This window comes from Triturus cristatus, chromosome 2_1 (genome assembly GCF_964204655.1).
Source record: "Triturus cristatus chromosome 2_1, aTriCri1.1, whole genome shotgun sequence".
In the NCBI taxonomy this organism is placed as follows: Eukaryota; Metazoa; Chordata; class Amphibia; order Caudata; family Salamandridae; genus Triturus; species Triturus cristatus.
In genome coordinates, this window is record NC_140581.1 from 249285814 (window position 1) to 249304829 (window position 19016).

Genomic DNA, 19016 nt, shown 5'->3' on the forward strand with positions numbered 1-19016 from the left:
GTTACATCGCATGCGCTGTTACGCATGCGATGTAACAACTTGCGTGGTAACAGCCTCGTTGTAATGGCTGTTTACCGATTACGGAAGTTTACTTCACAGAAATGCACGGGAAATGTGCAATTTTAGGCAAGGTTTCAGTTTTTCAGGGCATTGTTGGTAGGAATAGTTTGTGGCATCCATGCAAGGCGTATCAGCCTGGACCCCAGTGGGTGTCAAGTTTTTAGAAATGTCTGTGTTTGGTAGGTTTCCCTGGGTGGCCGTTGATCCCTAGCCAAAATAATGCCACTACCCTATTACCAAATCAGATCATTTTTGTAACAGAAAATGTTGTTGCAGGCACTAATCCTACTAACACAAGTGAGGTGCCATTTTTATTTGGAGATCTGGGAGAATGGTAAGTTGCAGAAAATGTGTGGCTCGCTATAGATTCCAGAACTTTCCGGCATAGAAATGTGAGGAAAATGTGCTTTTTTTAGTCAAAGTCAGGTTTGCAGGGGATCCTGGGTAGGAAAACCTGGTGAGAGTCATACACATCACACCATCCTGTACTCCTCCAGGTGTTTAGTTTTACAAATGGGCAGGTTCGCTAGGTTTCCCTATGTACCAGCTTAGCTAGGGCCCAAAATCCACAGGTAGCCACATTGCAAAAAAAAGGGTTAGATTCAGTGGAAAAATGTGATTTGTCCATGCTGCATTTTGAGGCTTTTCCTGCTGCGAGCTATAGCCCTATCCACACAAGTATGGTACCACTGTTATTGGGAGACTTGGGGAAATGCTGTGTGGTAAGAAATTTGTGCACTCCACATATTCCAGATGTTTCCCTCGAAGAAATGTAAGGAAAATATGTGCTCCTTAGTCAATGTTTGAGGTTGGCAAAGGTTTCTGGGCAAGAAAACCTGATTTGTGACACACAAGAGGCCCCCGTCTAGATTCCCATTTGTGTCTAGTCTTAAAAAATGCACAAGTTTGCTAGGTTTCCTCAGGTGACTGCTGAGCTATGGCCCAAAATCCACAGCTACCCAAATTGAAAAAAGAGCCAGTTTTCAGTGGACAAAATGTGATGTGTGCATGTTATATTTAGGGCCCTTTCCTGTTGAGGGTACTAGCCCTACCCACACAGTTTTTATCGGGAGACTTGGGGGAATGCTGGGTGTCAGGACATTGGTAGCTTCCTACAGATTCTTGGAAGTTTTCTTCAAAGAAATTTGAGAAAAGTGTGTGTTGTTTAGTCAAAGTTTGAGGTTTGCAAGGGATTCTGGGTATGAAAACCTGATCGAAGCTACACAAATAGCCCCACCCTGGATTCCCCTATGTGTCTAGTTTTAACATGCAAGGTTTCCCATGTATTATGCATGCAATACAGTTATTGCACACGTCATGTTGTAAAAAGAAACATCGGTCAATAATATGAAATACTATAAATTAACAGAATAATTCACGACTTGCATACTTTAAGCATGTATTACTTCTGAAATCCTAATGAATTTTCCAAACTCATACAGAAGGCATGCTACCCATTTCTTTGCATGTCAGTTATATGAATAATGGATGTGCGCAAACCAATTTTTGCATGGGTTCACATTGTTCATGATTTGGACCTAGAGTAAGAGCAGACATCAGAACTCATTACATTATAAAAAAAATACATTAAAAAAATAATACATGCCTCTTCTTCTTCCAGCAGAATAAGTCTGACCAGCATAATGTGAATTGCATTTCCAATGCTAGGGTCATGAAATATGCCAGTGACCTGTAAATGTAAGAAATAAAATATTCTTGGATACTACAGATTAGAAAGTAAGACACATCAAAAGCTTATGTTTTAGCAAGTGAAAATAAAAATATGAGTTGATTGTCATACTCTTTAAAAAATATTTCTTTTTTCTTAAACATTCAAACTGATTGATCGTTGTTCAATACATGTGTTGTTTTATATGTCCTCAAGAATCTACTATCAAACTGTAAAGACAGTTTTTTCTCCTATAGGTGGAGTTTCAGCAATTGAATTTGCAATATATCAAGATGTTAAAAATGGTAGCATATTGTTTCTTGTCAAATGTTTAGAGTGAAATAAATACATTGCATAAAATAAACTGTCATTGCAAAGTATCAGTATCGCTAACAGTCCAGTAAGGTTAAAAGTATCTTACATAAAATATGAGTACAGCTTTTGACTTCTAATAAGAGATGATCTCATAAGAAAAAATAGAAAGCATTTTATGTTTTCGACGATGTTATTCTTGCAAAACCAGTAGGAATATTGCAAAACATACCTCTACCACTAAGATATCAAAGATAAATAATTTGCTAGCATTTAGGGGCCCAGAGTGGTACAGACATTGGTGGCAGCTGAGCTTAAATAGGTGAAAACCTTAACGGGGAACAAAACAAGTTTCTGAAAGACAGGTGATACCAAAGATAGAATCACCGACAGGTCAACTATTATAGTAAACAAAGTAATCTGGAATCCTACTGCATACCTTTCAATATTGAAAACACTTAAACATGTATTGGTCAATAGGAGGGCATAGTGGGTAAAACCCAGAAATGTGCCAAATTAGAGATTTGCAGGCATATGGAGTATATTAATGTTGATGACTTAAGGATAAACTAACCTTGAACAGTGGGTACACATTGGAAAGAGAGGAGTGTGATGGCGGAGAGTTGTATTTTATGAAACAAAATGGCTTTTAATTTTGTATGCAGATCCGGACATTTTTTTCTACAATCACCTGCAGTTCCTGGTAAAGTATTAAGTAAAGTGAAATTTTTGAGTTTGATAAGAAGGTTTATATGAACTTAATGAAGAGTTTTGTGTTGTGTTGTGTTTTTCCCACCATCACTAACGGGCACCCAGTTTCCACAACTCTCACTTCTAATCATTACCTATGAATTATTGCTAGCTGTTGAATACCCTGGGTCTATACAGGGCTATTTATTGAAAATAATGGTGATGAGCTAAAACTGGCTCTGCAAGGGAACTGGTGAGATATTGTCAAAGGGAGTTCAGCAAATGCATGCATCTCATAAAGTCACTGCAGTTGGTTTAGACACAGACAATCCCATGTTTCGAAAGTTTCAAAACTGAAATAGTTAATGATATGAGATCACACAGTGATATGATTTTCGTGTTCATTACAAGACTTGAAATCCAAATTAATTATGAAGTAACTTTTTTATTTAAAAGAAACATGCACCAACAGTAACATCTGTCAGAATTGTAACCCTGCTTTAATAGTAGGGGGGAAACTAGTGAGTTGAGATACCATGCAGCCTAGCTTTTATTAATGGCATCTGCCAGAAAATGGGCTATGAGTTGTGTAGGCAATTGCCTATGCCTTTTCTTAAGGTACTTCAGTGAGAAACTATGCTTAACCACTGGTAGTTGTTCCATAAACAGCAGACACTTTCAGAGAGAAATTCATGTGATGTTCAAACAGTATCAAACAACAATAAGGTTACCATATAATATAAAATTCCCGAAACAACAAAAACAGGTTAGGGAACTGGAGACATAGATTTTTTAAAGTTTTTAAGCAACAAGAGAAAAGAAAACACAGAGTGGCAATTAACGTTGATGGTTTTGGTTACCTGGGACCTTGGGGCAATTTCATGATGATATCGATAGAGTAGAGATCAGGAAAGATTTACAGGTCACAAGGCCACAAATGTCAGCTTTTTTCCGCTCCGCCTTTCTTTCAGAAGACCAAGGCAGGATGCTGAAGCTAGAAAGGGCCCCTACATTTTGGATATATTGATGTCCTCTGTATACTGAAGCCTTCAGTTGTGGTACTAAAAGCCTCAGGTGGGACAAATCTGTGTCTTGTAGCCTCTGCAGATACTTTGCTGTTCCTGTCTTGTCCCTGTCCCAAGTTTTACAATTGCATATTTCTTGTTTTCTGAACTTTCCATGATGCCAAAATTTTCCACAGTGGCAGGATGATAACCTGAAAATCTTGCACCTTTTCCTTGGAAAGTAACTCCATGTGTTTCCCATTTTAGGTGCACCTAACGTCTGTGCCTGGTCGCTGGCTGCCTTCACTAACAGTAAACCTCGTAATCCTTTCCCCATATCAAACGGCACTCATATATAAAAGAAAATATTCCAGGCCATTCTATATAGGTTTGGATACGAAATTATAATTCGTTTGCCTGTAGATCATTGCATTCAACTCATTTTCACACCACAAGTGACTTCTGCAGAACCTACTTCCGCTGCCCTGTAATTAAAAATGTATCATTCAGGCTATGATTTTGTTTCACTTTGATCACTTTAGCACTATTTGTATGGACGCTCCTAAGTACATTTCCCCCTAATTTCAGGTAGTACAAAACTCAGCTACTAGACAAATTCTTGGCTTAGACATGAAGACTGCAGTGTCTCATGTCTGACAGACCTACAGTCGGCTTTCTATTTGCAAATACTCAAACTTTAACTGGCACATGCATCAACGTAGGCTTTTGCAATTCCTTAATTGCAATTATTAAGGAATCGCAATTAAGAAATTGCAAAAGCCTATGCATGTAGGAATCGCTATAAAAATAGCGATTCCTACACATTCCTTAATTGCGACTCGCAAATTGCGGGTCGCAATTAAGGAATGCCGTCCCATTCATTCCTATGGGCCTCCAGGCCCATAGGAATGAACTGGAGATTGCATGAGCAATTTGCGAGTACCAGTAGGTAGTCGCAAATTGCTCATGCAATTTCAAGGCTGCAAGGGTATCAAAATGACACCCTATTGCACTCTTGAAATTGATCTGTGCACATATGTTGCACATACACATGCCCTAAGGGCACGTGTGTGCGCAAAATGAAACTTTGAAAAATGCACAAAAGTGCATTTTTCAAAGTTTTTGCAAATTACCATGAAGTTCATCTTCATGGTAATTTGCTCCTCCTATAGCGAAATCGCTAGTTTTTTAACTTTAATGCATTGCATTTAAGGAATCTCAATTTGAGATTCCTTAAATGCAATCGCTATTTAAGTAATCGCAATTTAGAGATTACTTAAATTGCGATTTTTGCATTTGGGATGATGCATCCCAAATGCAAAAATACCGGTCGCAAAGGGGCAGATTCTGAGAATCTGCCCGTTTGCGACCGGTTTTTGCTTTGATGCATGTGCCTGTAAATGTCTCTGTCTTACTTCAGAGAAATACATGAATCATGATCTAACTTTTATCATGAACGCTTTTTAGGTCTCGGCTCTAGACGGTGTGCATGCTCTGTCTCGAGCCAAGACATGCTGAATCTACATCGTGGGCTTACAGCCTGCCCACAGGATTCCTATTTGCTGGCACCATCGTTGCTCCATTTTTTTGTTCTCCCCATTTGTAAAGGGCATGCATAAGTCATGCCTCTTCCGGTGTTAAGCTCTCCAAGGGTGCACCACCCAACTACTTTAAACCTAGTCAGTGGAGATCTTTATGCATTATTTCAGGACTAGTTTATTCTTTTTTTAAATGGACGACTCGTCCCGCCACACATTAGCACTGTTGTTTTGGAGTGCCGATTTTATTATTTTTTTAAATCCCATGCCTATCTAACAATATACAAATTGTTCTGAATATATCTGCGCTAATTTCTGCAATGCCCTGTCATTGGAGGAGTCCCCGGCGATCCTCACCGAAGCCATGGTGCATCCATCTTGGGTAAGGATACCTCTCCCAGAGTTCTGAACAATAAAAAATAAGATGCCATTGGAAAGAAAAGAAATCTCTGGAATTATATCTGAGCAGAAGGAATTATCACATTGTTCTCAGAAATATTTATAACACACCCACACAGCTCACTATACAAGGAAACCACAGAAGGATGGAATACGCATAAGCGCCTGGAAGGTGTCCTTAAAGCATTGTTGTAATCGTATCTCTAGTGATGGCACTTATTGTGCACCATCTCTAATGTGTTCACTGCTGCTATCTGACAGTCTTTGCTAGGTTGCTGGTGGCATTTCGATAGAGGACAGAGATACTTCAATGGGGCCTCCATTCCTTTATTTAGAGAGCGGTGGCAATGACCAGCAGCACGCTCCCGATTATTTCTGGTGCCTTTGTCCTTTGAAGAAGAAGCTATTTCCAAGTCCCACCTCAATAGTATTTCACCTGTAATGTGACAACGAGCATTGACATTTTATGGCAAGGTATTATACTTTTTTAATGAGACAACTGTGACTGTGTTGTACTGTATCTGAGAGACTGCTCAAGAGGGATTCTCCAGTAAACTCAATATGGTGGCTCGCGCTTCGTTCTGCGATCATAATCTGTCAGTTTGTGTTTACCTGAGCCACAGGCTCTGAAGACCACACAGGCCCTGCCCACAAATAGGGTCACTGAGGTCGCTGGTTAGAAGCGTAATTCGGCATTCTGTGAAAGGCCCGACTCTCGACATTTTAAACAATAGAGAGTGCAGAAAGAAATGTTCACGTTACATGGCATGTGCCCATTTTAAATGTATGTATACCTACCACTGTCCAATATCAACACAGGAGGGACGAACAGCTAATTATTTACAGAGGTCCTACACCCATGCTCCTCCTCAAGTATCATATCAAATGTATCAGGGGGATCCTCGTAAATGGGAAAACTGCACATAGGTGGAGTTGGACGGTCGACCACCGGGAACCCTGGAGATAAGCCAGGTCAGATCTTGTTGCCCTCACATACCTGGTAGGGTGTCATTCTTCATCATCGGGCGCTCCTCATCAAGCCGGCGCTGCAATGCTTAATGGGTCTGGGGCTCTTTGTCGGAGATCTTTTGACCTGTTATATGAGTGCATGTGAGGGGCTAGTGTAAGAAATAGGGTTGTGAAATAGGGTGGTGATAAAGGTGTGAATACAATAGCCTAAGGTAACCAAAGGGAATTTTTATGGGATGTAGATACCTTGGCTAAATAAAAACAGCGGAGCTATCTTCTAGTAACAATGTACTAAGACAGCCATCAATCAAGGTGATAAGGTAGGCTCAACATCTTTCATGCCTCAGTCTGCCAGGAGGGTCAAATGGCATTTCATCAGGACCAAAGATGATTCACTCATACCCTATATTAATCTGTGTTGCACCCTTTACTGTGAAGGGTTGCCACTGGTGAAGTATTATACTGCACTTGACTTGATGCAGGGGGCCAATTCCATCTAGAAACAAGCATTTGCAATGCAAGAGGTCTCGCATTTACGCGAGTTTGAGATATTGACATTGCAAATGACAATGCCTTTTATTTTTGTTTTTAAAACCTAAATAAAAGGCATTGTCATTTACAATGCCAATAGCTTAAACTCGTGTAAATACGAGACCTATTGCATTGCAAATGCTTGTTTGTTGCTGGAACCGTAATCCTGCCTTCCTGTCCCTGCTTAGAGAGCAGCTAAGGAATGAGCTTCCCAGAGATAAGCACCTGATTTATGAGGTCTTTGAGCTCCGCATGAAGGCCCCTTGATGTTTACAATCCCTTGTGTTCGCACTGAAAGGGGGGTGGTTTATGGCCTTCACAGTCGCCTGCTAGAAGCTTCTTAGATGTTAGCTGTATCTGGGTCCGTGTTGTAATTGTGTTGCATGCAAAAAAAACAATGCAGCGTGGAGGACAGAAGTTTAAAAGAATCTGATGGCCCAAAGGAAATTTGGAATCGTAGCCAAAGTGAACGGACACTAATTACATTTTTGAAAGGGTGTCCTTAATTTCACATCACCCTTACCCCTTCCTTTCAAGTGTCATAAAGTGTCTGTAGTCTTGGGGCTCTCCCATAATCTTGTCTTAAATGGTCACAATCGCTGTACTTTCCTCCTTCAGCCCTAGCACCCGCACCATATCTATTTTTAAGCAATTGAAGAAAAAACATCATGAAAGAGTACTGGAAACAACACAAACATGAAGAAAACTGGAAATTACGAACAATTAAGAGGTTAGAATAGTAAAGTGCAACATTGATGCTGGATCGATGGCTCAGTAGACTAATGTGTCCACCTAGAAATATGTGTTTGACCTCATGGACACAGGTTCAAATCCCCGTGGGTCCACTCAGCCTTTCATTCTTCCGAGGTTGATAAAATGAGTACCGTTGGGTATCAATGAACACCTGTATGTCAACGTCAAAATATCCTCCAAGGTGAACGCTGCTGTTTAAATATACACGTTAAGTTATTTAAACAAATACCCTGAGTTAAACAAGGGGTTTATACACGTGCCATCTTTTATTAAAAAACTGTTGTCACAGGGGTTGATATGTTGTGGGTTTTTTAATCCACTGGCCAACAGTTTTCTACCAATTCATTTAATTTGTTCTTCCATATATTTATCATGTAACTTTAGTTTTTTTAAACGAATTAAGAAAAAACTGTGTAAAGGACCAGAGGGCGCACTCCTTTCTGCATATTCATGTATATTTTTGTAATGGGTGGGAGTGTACATGTGTTTGAAATGTCTTTTTTTCGTCCTATATACTAACATACAGAGAAAGAGGTTCACACTGCATACTGCAAAATATTCTCTGCTTGGGGGAAAAAAGCAAGTACAAACGTCCTTTTGATGAACGGTTACACTGCATATATGTAATCCCTTCACATTTACGCATGCCTAAAGAATTACCAAAGTGAGTGGTTCTACAAATCTGCGAGTATTTCAGCTTCCCATGACTATGTGTAGACTTTTGGGGAGAATTAAATAGAAAATACGCCATAGGTCGGTTTAAATCTACGGACTTTTGAATCCAGCTAATCTTCCCCATGACTGAGGTTGCCTGTGAAACTCGCTGCACTTTTGGGCTAAATACAACACAACAGAGGAGTGAACATTTCACATCGTGTAAAGGGCCAATCCAATTCGGAAGCAATCTTAAAACAGTTTGTAGAAACGTGGAAAACCGAAAGCCAGGAAGGGCTGGTGGCTGGTTAAGATTCGACCGAGAAATGGCCTTGACAGAGCGGTGAAGCGCTGACTTCCCGAAACAAGCACATGTTTCTAAATACTAAGGGGCAGATTTACAAGCCCCTTGCGCCACCTGTGCGTCACTTTTCAAATGTTAAAAATGACGCAAAAGTGGCGCAAGGGGCTTGTAAATCTGCCCCTAAGCATTAAGCATCTCGTAAGAGTTTACTGAGCGCCATATGGGACAGTTTATAGTTTCAATGAGGCAGGGTGGTAAAGTCTGAGAACACAACAACAGAGTTACAAAATAAGCAGGCATCGTGTACAAAACCCACCTTAAAAAACATTTGATGCTTTTTATGAGACACCGCGAGGGTGGTGTGGGGTGACGGGTGAGGACGGGACTGAAGCGAATGGAAAGGCTGTTTAATGCTGGAATGCGATGGGAGCCGGTGGGCTGAGGTGCATTGACTGGGCTGTGCCTGGGCTCTAGAGGGAACAGTGACACTGTCAGGACAGAGATGCACTGATTGAGCAGTACTGACTGCATAATATGCCAGTCCCAGTGATGGAATGGGGAGTGCCACGGGTGGACTTAGGTGCATTGAGGGAGTTGGAATAGCAAAAGGTGCAGCAGGTGCAGTGGCACAGCTGTGTATGTGCGTGTGTGAAAGTGATCGCGATCGCGATCACATCAAAGCGGCAGTGCGGCCCGCGAAAGTGAAAGCAAACGAGTGCTTTCAGGCCTCCAAATGGTGCGCGCGCCCGGCCGACGCACATGCACTGTATTTGGTGGCCTGAAAAGCCACTGTTTGCACTTCCAAAACTCGCTTACTATAAGTCTCGCCAGAGCAGCGCTAAAGCGCTGTCTCAGACGAGACCTAAAAAGGAAAGATAGTGCAAACACAGATGTCAACTAAAACAATTTCAGTAGGTGTTACACCGTGGTGGGGAACCTTCCCACATACATTTTAAAGGAGACAGTTACTACATAATCATAGTTACTGTTGATATGTACTCCCTTAATAGTGGAGTTGGGTTTCACACTGGGAAACCTTCTTTTTGGACCAGCACTCACAGAGAATCTCTCTTGTATACTCCATGATGAAATAAGCACAAAAGGGTGGTTGCAAATGGTCAATAGAACAATTGTTGACATAGTATAGGAGGACGCTTGTGACTTTGTTATGCATAAACTCCCCAGAAGATAAATTTAGTCAAAATCCTATTTTTTTTTACCCCAAGTTCCCCCCTAGAAATCCCCCCGTTATAGTTAGTTCAGCTAACTATAACTCGTGCCCCCGCAATGCACTGCTGATGACGTCACATATTACATCACTCATGACATGGTCAGTGACATCACTGATGACATCTCAAATGACATCACTGATGACATCACTGATGACATCATTCATGTGATCATTTGATGCTTCTTGTCACACCCTAATATAACCTTTGATACACCCACTCTAAATTACATACTGCCACTCTCAAAACCATAGACACTCCAACACCAATAAGTACATACCCCATCACAGAGTCTTACGTCTAAACACCCATCCACTCACTCACCCTTACAGTCACTCATACTTATGGTCACTCAGTACAGGACTATCATATCCACTCATACACCTATATAGACACTCCCACACCGCTACTCATCCATAGATTTACTCACACACATACTCAGTCATGCAAATAATTAATCACATTGCCATTTACTCACCTATACAGTTATACACACACAAGATCAATTACTCATACAAATACTAGCACATTCTTATGGTCTTATACAATCAATGATGCAAGCACATACTCATCCATACAGCCACTCACACTATCACACACTCTCAGTTATAGTCATTTCTGTACTCCAACATACATATATACTGCCATTCACATATGTAGTAAATTACACATGTACTAATGAAATATATATTCACACACTAACACAACCATACAGATATTCACCCACCCATACAGTCCATTACAGACCTAGGTGCCGATTACGATCCTGTAAAAAATTTCCCCGTACGAATCGTATCCGGTCTTTTTACCGTACGAATCGTACAAGTGCCGTACAAACTGCCAAGTACGATTCGCACGGGAAAAAGTCCATACAAATCGCATTGGGAATAATTCCCCACACGTCCTCGGGTCAGAAAATGTGTCCGACACGTCCCTGGACGATTTACCGTACAAATGTGAAAAGTGAAGTCCGACCGCGCAAGTACGATCCATCCCGTGCGTCCGATGTTACAACCGGATGGAAAAAACAGCGTCCGCACCGTACTCCCATAGCAACCATGGAGACATGTGCCCACATACACGCCGAACACCCCCCCAGCCCCCGTGAGTACGCGCTGTACCCCCCCCAGACCCCGTGAGTACGCGCCGTACCCCCCCAGACCCCGTGAGTACGCGCCGTACCCCCCAGACCCCGTGAGTACGCGCCGAACACCCCGTGTATGTACACCCGTGTACGTATGAGTCGTACCCCCACCCGTGTATGTACACCCGTGTACGTACGAGTCATACCCCCCGTGTATGTACACCTGTGTACGTACGAGTCGTACCCCCACCCGTGTATGTACGGTGCGTACCCCCAGCACGTAGCACTGGGGGTACGCACGTACATACACGGGTGAGGGTACGACTCGTACGTACACGGGTGTACATACACAGGGGGGTACGACTCGTACGTAGTGTACGTACGAGTCGTACCCCCCGTGTATGTACACCCGTGTACGTACGAGTCGTACCCCCACCCGTGTATGTACGGTGCGTACCCCCAATGCTACGCGCTGGGGGTACGCACCGTACATACACGGGTGGGGGTACGACTGGTACGTACACGGGTGTACATACACGGGGGGTACGACTGGTACGTACACGGGTGTACATACACGGGTGGGGGTACGACTCGTACATACACAGGTGTACATACACGGGGGGTACGACTCGTACGTACACAGGTGTACATACACGGGTGGGGGTACGACTCGTACGTACATGGGTGTACATACACGGGCGGGGGTTTGGCGCGTACGTACACGGGTGTACATACACGGGGGGTTCGGCGCGTACTCACGGGGGCTGGGGGGGTACGGCGCGTACTCACGGGGTCTGGGGGGGAGTACGGCGCGTACTCACGGGGGCTGGGGGGGGGTACGGCGCGTACCGGACCCCCTAATCTGCTCGCTTCGCGGCGTACTTCGCTTTTCCGGCACTTTTTGTGTGCAGTAAAAATATTGCCGTCCGGATTGCTGTCGGTTCGATTCGTACTTCCTGGGTCGTGAAACGCTGCCTGTAAGCGTCCCGACGTCACGTCGGAGCATTCCCGGATCACATTAGTATGTATATTTTCGTTGGTCTGTGTTTTGTACGACTCGTACGGAAATGGTGTTTCCGTGCGAATCGTACTTGCATGTTTGTGAAGTTTTACAACCGGGTACGAGTCGGACGGAGAAAAGTCTCCGTCCGACGGTTCGTACCCGGTTTCTCCAGCATCGTAATCGGCACCTCAGTGTTGAAACCATGCACCCAGTGAACCACCCACTGACACATCTATGCACAGAGTCACACACATCCCACCCACACAAACACTCAGGTACCCATACAGATACTCAGACACTCAGACAACCAATCAATAACTTATATAGACATTCAAGTACTGATTCACAAAACCATGCATCCGCTTACACACCAACAGACAGACGCATACAGTCATTCACACAGTTTAGTCATTAACCCATGCATTCAGTAAGATACGTTTAATGACTCACTTATAGAGTCAGTCACGCACCTACAAAATCATCCATTCACACACTTATACACTCACTCATTCTTCAATATGCCTTTCCCTATATATAATAAACATATTTAAAGTTTATAGAAACACACAGACACTGGATGATGTCATCAGTGATGTCATTTGAGATGTCATCAGTGATGTCATGAGTGATGTCACTGACCATGTCATGAGTGATGTAATATGTGACGTCATCAGCAGTGCATTGCGGGGCGCGAGTTATAGTTAGCTGAACTAACTATAACTGGGGAATTTCTAGGGTTTTGTATGCGGGAAATGTCCAGCTAACTATAACGCCCCTGAAACCTATGGTTTTTTCAGTGAATTTCAAAGGTTTTTTAAATGCTATTTCCTAACTATAACATACCTGAAACCTATGGTTTTTTAAGTGAATATATATATATATATCTTGCCCCTGCCATGTACTGCTAATGACCTCATATATGGCATCACTTGTGACGTTCTATGACAGCATTTATGACATCTCAAATGGCATCATTGATGACATCACTGTGGCCAGGCCCTGCGGCTAAACCCCCACATGTAGCCAGCTCGCACTCTGGCTAGGCCATGTGGTCAACCCCCCCCCCCAAAGGCAACTAACCCCACACTGGTCAGGGTCTTTGGCCATGTTCGGCGGGGGTTGGTCACAGGTTCTGGCCCTAGGGACTCCATCCCCTGGCCTTTTTTCAGAAAAATGGGAGGGAGGTCATGTACCCCCCTCCCAGAGCCTCATTGGGCCCTGAGGACCCTATCCCCAGGGCCTTATTTATTTTAAAGGGTAGGGGGGCTACATGGCTCCCCTGTCTGAGACTTCTTCAGCCCTGGGTACCTTCTTCAGCCCTGGGGTCCACGTGACTCCACTCCCCGAGCCATTATCGCCCCTGGGGACCACATCCCCATGGCATGACTTTTATGAGGAGGGGCACACCGTCTCCCTCCTCAAGCCGATTTCAGTCAATGGGAACCCATCCCCAGGGGCATCTGCAGTGGAAGGGAGCATGCGTCCCCCCGTTCTGGGCCAGTTTTGGCCCCAGGGATCCTATCCCCTGGGGCCCAGTGGAACAGGGGCAGGAGGTACCCCTCCCCGGGGCAATCATGGCTCTGGGGAACCCATCCCCTGGAGCCCTCACAGTTAAAGATAGGTGCTTTGGTGTCTACTCAGAGCATCCACAATACTCTTGTTGGGAGCCACGGAGGGAGCCGCCACGGCCCCAAGAGTATCACCACATACTGCAGGAGCCAGCATTGCTTCTGCATGAAAGGGGCAGCTCCTAATGCTGCTCCCTGTGGGTGGGAGCAATATTTTGACCTGTTTCCCTGCCCACTTCATAAAACGATGTTAAAGCTCCCTCCTGCTGGAAGTTGACGTCGTGTTTGCTCCTCTACCTGGCAGGAGTTTAGAATATGCCCCGTAAAGCAAGAGCAAACAACTACTGCAGGCAGGCAAACCACTATGTCCAGGGGGTGGGCTTCCTGGGACAGGGAAACTCTAGGGAGTAAGATTTTTCCTAAACAGCTAAGTTTTGAGTTGCTTCCTAAAGACTAATTCTGATGTCTACTGTCTTAGGTATGTAGGCACAGAATTCCCCCTCTTAACTGCCAGGTACCTGAAGGAGATACTTTCAAAATGTTTCCTGTTGAATTTAGGAATGCAGACCAGTCCAGTTCCGGCTGATCTCAGACTGTACGTGGGGTCGTAGGGGTGTATCATGGGGCGGAGATATTTTGGGCCCTTGTCCTGCAGTATTCTGAGGACATAGCACAAGACTTTGAAGAAGATCCTCTCCTCAATAGGAAGCCAGTGGAGAGTCTCCAGAGCGCTACCTGTTGAGGCCAATCTAGGGATGTTTAGAAGCATTCAAGCTGCGGCTTTTTGCACCCATTGGAGCATGTATATGCTCCTATTTGGTGCCCACAGATAGAGGACATTGCATATTGTAACATTTCAGTCCTAGGGGTGGGCTCCCCTCTCAGTCCCCTCCATGGGGCCTACGGGGCCAGGGCATCCCCACCCTGCCCCCTTATGCAATTTGTAAAACAAATATCAGGATTTGTTGTTGGAAGCCAATCAGAGGGCTCGCTCCCACAGAAGTCTGACTCCCATGGGAGCGAGATGGCCACAGGGAAATAAAGCAACCTGGGACAATGCGAACACTCGATTTTTAAACTGGTGCTCCACGAGAGTCTCGTAAGACTTTCACGGACCCAACCATCCAAATTTACAATTAGTTTTTAACACTTAATTTCTCAAAAACTACTGACTAGATTTACACCAAATGACAAAAAATGCAATCTGTGGACGAATATCCAGCTTCCTGGCAAATTTGGTGTGATTCCTGTCAGCAGTTTTGTTGTAGCCTTATCTAAAGATGTCTATGGAAAGTGCACTGGGATTTTGCCTTTTTGGATCCTCCTTTTTTCTCGCCCTCCCCTCAGTTGATGGATCACCCTCAAACTTTCCAGGATGGAGTTGAGGTAGATTAACTGTTTGGGGGGAAAGTTTCATGAACATTCGTCAAACGGGGCCAAAGTTATTAGCAAAAGAAAAAAGTTATTTCTATGGAAAAGCAGGCCTAACTATAACTACCTATTTATCTACATTGTCTTGGTTTCCTCACTCTACAACAAGTCAGAAGAAAATGATCCTTACCTAAAAAGATGTTTTAGCTCAACTGCTGTTTCACTTCCCATTCCCCTTCCCCCAGGGTTCCATTGTGTTCTTGTTATAAGAGCTCAGGATATTTCAGAGAACAAGACAGAGTTTTATCTGGTACTGGAATACCCCTGCAGAGGCACTAAGAGCCTGACAGCTTGGTTTACAAATCAGTGCATGCTACACCCTTGCAACCCCTTTTAAATTATTCATCCAATATTACCTGACTGTCTGCCTAAGGCTGGCCAAATTGAGCTGTCTCACACTAATTACATCTAGAATGAAAAAATAAGATAAGATCACTGCACCATGAAAGTGCATCACTCTAGAACATTTCAACAATGTAATGATCCCAACTTTAGCTCAAAAACAACGGATCCTACTCCTCCTCTAAGTTTTTGACCCATAAGCAATGTAATACCCCTATTATCTTCTTCGACTGCTTAATAAATGTCCCTGGGACAATGTAGTGTCCTCTGGTTAAACGAACATGTTATAAATACACTAAACTAAATAAATAAATAAAATACAATTCTGACACAATTTTGAGGAGCCTGTTAATCTAATTGTCAAACCATATCAAGTCACTTCGCTTCAAGTCAAGTTAAGCTACCTTACGTTATAACGTATGCCTTACGTAATGCTACAAGCCCAACCATCTTTGATCATTCATGTCATTGCAATGAAAATTAAAAACTTTTCCCTGCAAAAGTGTTTTCAATGTCTAACAATCTTTTTCTAGTCATTCTATAAACTCAGAATTGTCTTGCCGTTTTTTTCTCATTATTGATTCCTTTCTCTCAGCCTCTCTATTCCCAGCTGTCAACTTTCTCTTCCTAATTACCAGACTCCTCTCTCATTTCCGTTCCCTCCATTCCCCAATTATTAGAAGTGCATTGATTATAAAGGCTTCTTGCCATCTCCAGTTACTTTGTTGTATGTAAGGCGCTCTTATGGTATTGAAGTGGGAGAAGCTCTATAGGTTAAATCACATTTTTTTTATTAAGTATGAACATAATTCTTTTGACGTACAGATTTTGTTTACTGTAAACATTATATGGTTTCTATTACAGTAAGAGGGTTACTTTGATGAAGTGCAGATGGGGATCTGGACAGGAACACAACAATGCAGGAGACAAGGACCTAGCGAGCTTTAACAAACCATGCCGAGTACATTCTTCACACAGGTAATAATATATTATAATATAATAATAATATTAATAACATTAATAATAATAATAATAAGTGGCTTACCATCAAGGTGTGAACCATTTCAATAAAGTTTAATTTTTCTTCCTAGTGCCACTGTCAAAGGATTATAAATTACAAAGATGCAAGGCACTTTTTACAAAGCTATTTATGACAGAACCTAGATTTACAGATGAACATGGTTGGTTTCACACGTGGGCTCCCCACGAAAGGATAGCTAGCAGCCAAAATCCATCTACTATGGTGTCATTGTACAACTGATGTGTATTCAATTTCAGAGTAGTAAACCTCACACAACAAGTGGGCGGATAAAAGTGTAGTTTACCTTGCAAGCATTTCTCCAAAGAGGGGCTCCAGCAAAGAGTGGAACTAATTCTCTTTCCAGGGTTGAAAGACAAATAGAACAATTTCAAACACTGTGGCATCTACAGAAAGGGGTTTCTCCATTTGAATAAAAGACCAATTTCCATGCCGAGACAAAAAAAATGAAGAATGTGCAATTGTTTAGCGATGTCTTTCCACCATTCAAAATGTCACTGTGTTTATAATTCTGATTTGGAGAACGAACAGTTTTGTCAGTTCTTCAGCTGTAGGAGCACATCCATGGGTGCAGCTTTGCTATTTTTTGTGTGTCACGTCCAGTGACAACATATTGCTATTAAATAAAAACATTACAAAAGCTTTAAACTCTGTGAGCTCTAGATTTTTTCATCTATCAAATACCCAAGCTCTTCTATTGCTGGAAATACATCAACGTCAATTGAGCCAAAACAATCAATGTAAATCAAGGTCATTGGCAAGTCCGTGTGTGATCAGCACTTCACTTCAGTATTTCTAACTCTTGAGCATCTTTCAGGATTCAGTGTGCTACTGTGAACAATAAATGATAAAAATCTAACACTGTGTGATGACCAGCCACCGCCACATACAGGATAACTCAGCACTAGCTCACCTTCAGCCTTCAGCCTGCTGCCAGTATTGGAGGTGCCAGGCCTGTCCTTGCCCTCCCTATCTCTCCAGCCATCACATCAGCAACACCTCTGATCCTTGACAGTGTGCTTCTCAATGCCTCCGACCCCCCTGGGGTGGCCAACCGCACTGACTCGTGGCTTCTGTCCCAGCACTTGAACCCTTCACCATCACTGGGCCACCACCCTACCAAGCCGCCTGCTGAAAAGCATGGGTTGAGAGGTTAGAGATTTATTTTGATGCCGCTGAAGTCCCTGCAGATCGCAGACGTCCCATGCTCCTTCACCCAGTTGGAGTCGCCATCCATAAAATATCCAAGACAGTTGTAGAGGCAGGCCCCTCACGAAACTATGCAACACTAAGAGATGCCATCACCGCCCACTTCAAACCTTATTCCAATCCTGACTATGAGCGATTCCTCCTGCACAAGGACCAGCAGCACCCAGAGGAATCCGTGGCATCTTCCACAGTAGGCTGAGAGAACTTGAAAGCACCTGTGCCAACGAAGACGAATGAATGAAATGAATGAATGAATGAAATGAATGAAAAAATATTTGATAAAGCGCACTGCAGCCAAGCGGCTTCCTAGCGCTGGGGACCTGGTCAGAGCTCACAGAAGGGATCCGAGGGACCTATGAGGAAAAAGCCTGAATGATAAGAAAAGTTTTGAGGGCTTTTCGAAAGTGGGTGTAAATGGGGATGGAGCGAATATGAAGTGGAAGGCTGTTCCAGAACTGGGGGGCCAAAACGGAGAGGCGAGTGCCACCAGTTCTGAGTTTGCGGAAACGGGGGATGTGCAGAAGAGAAAGAGAAGAAGAACGGAGGGTTCGACTAGTGACGTGGGATGAAATAAGGGAAGTGATGTAGGGAGGGGCAGAACGGGAGTGAGCTCGAAAAGCGAAGCAGGCTAGTTTGAAAAGAGATCTAAAATGAATAGGGAGCCAGTGAAGAGATTTAAGAACAGGAGTAATGTGAGAGAATTTAGGAAGGGAGAAAATAAGGCGGGCAGCTTGATTTTGAATGGCCTGTAAACGTCGAGACTCGTAGGCAGGAATGCCCACGTACAGGCCATTCCCGTAGTCGAGGCGAGAGATGACTAAAGCCAGGACTATGGTTTTGAGTGCATCAGTGGTGAAAAAGCGTGGGATTTTCCGGATGAGACGGAGGGAAAGAAAGCAGGAAGACACAACAGAGCTAATCTGACTGTGCATTGTTAAGTCAGAACTAACTTTGATGCCGAGGGTGCGAACAGAGGGAGAGGGCGTAGGAGGGGGACCAAAAGAAAGGGGCCAGTGTGCTGGGGACCAGGGGTTAGATGAACCACCCGTGAGAACAAGTTCCGTCTTATCGGGGTTGAGCTTAAGATGGTTAGCGCTCATCCACTCGGAAATGAAGATTAAGGTGGAGCTGAACTTAGAAAGAGAATCAGGAGAAGAGGAAAGATCAAAGACGAGCTGGAGGTCATCTGCGTAGTTATACACAGAGACCCCCAGCTCAAGAAGAGAGG

General features: G+C 43.5%; 1 protein-coding gene across 1 annotated transcript in view; it reads right to left on the reverse strand.

Moving 5' to 3' along the window:
* Nucleotides 1–19016, reverse strand: part of ADAMTS12 (ADAM metallopeptidase with thrombospondin type 1 motif 12) — a 4274824-nt gene that overhangs the window by 2081602 nt on the left and 2174206 nt on the right. Inside the window, exon 5 of the mRNA XM_085630806.1 lies at nt 1667–1750. Within this exon, the coding sequence (XP_085486932.1) occupies nt 1667–1750 (84 nt within the window). The remainder of the gene's footprint in view (nt 1–1666; nt 1751–19016) is intronic.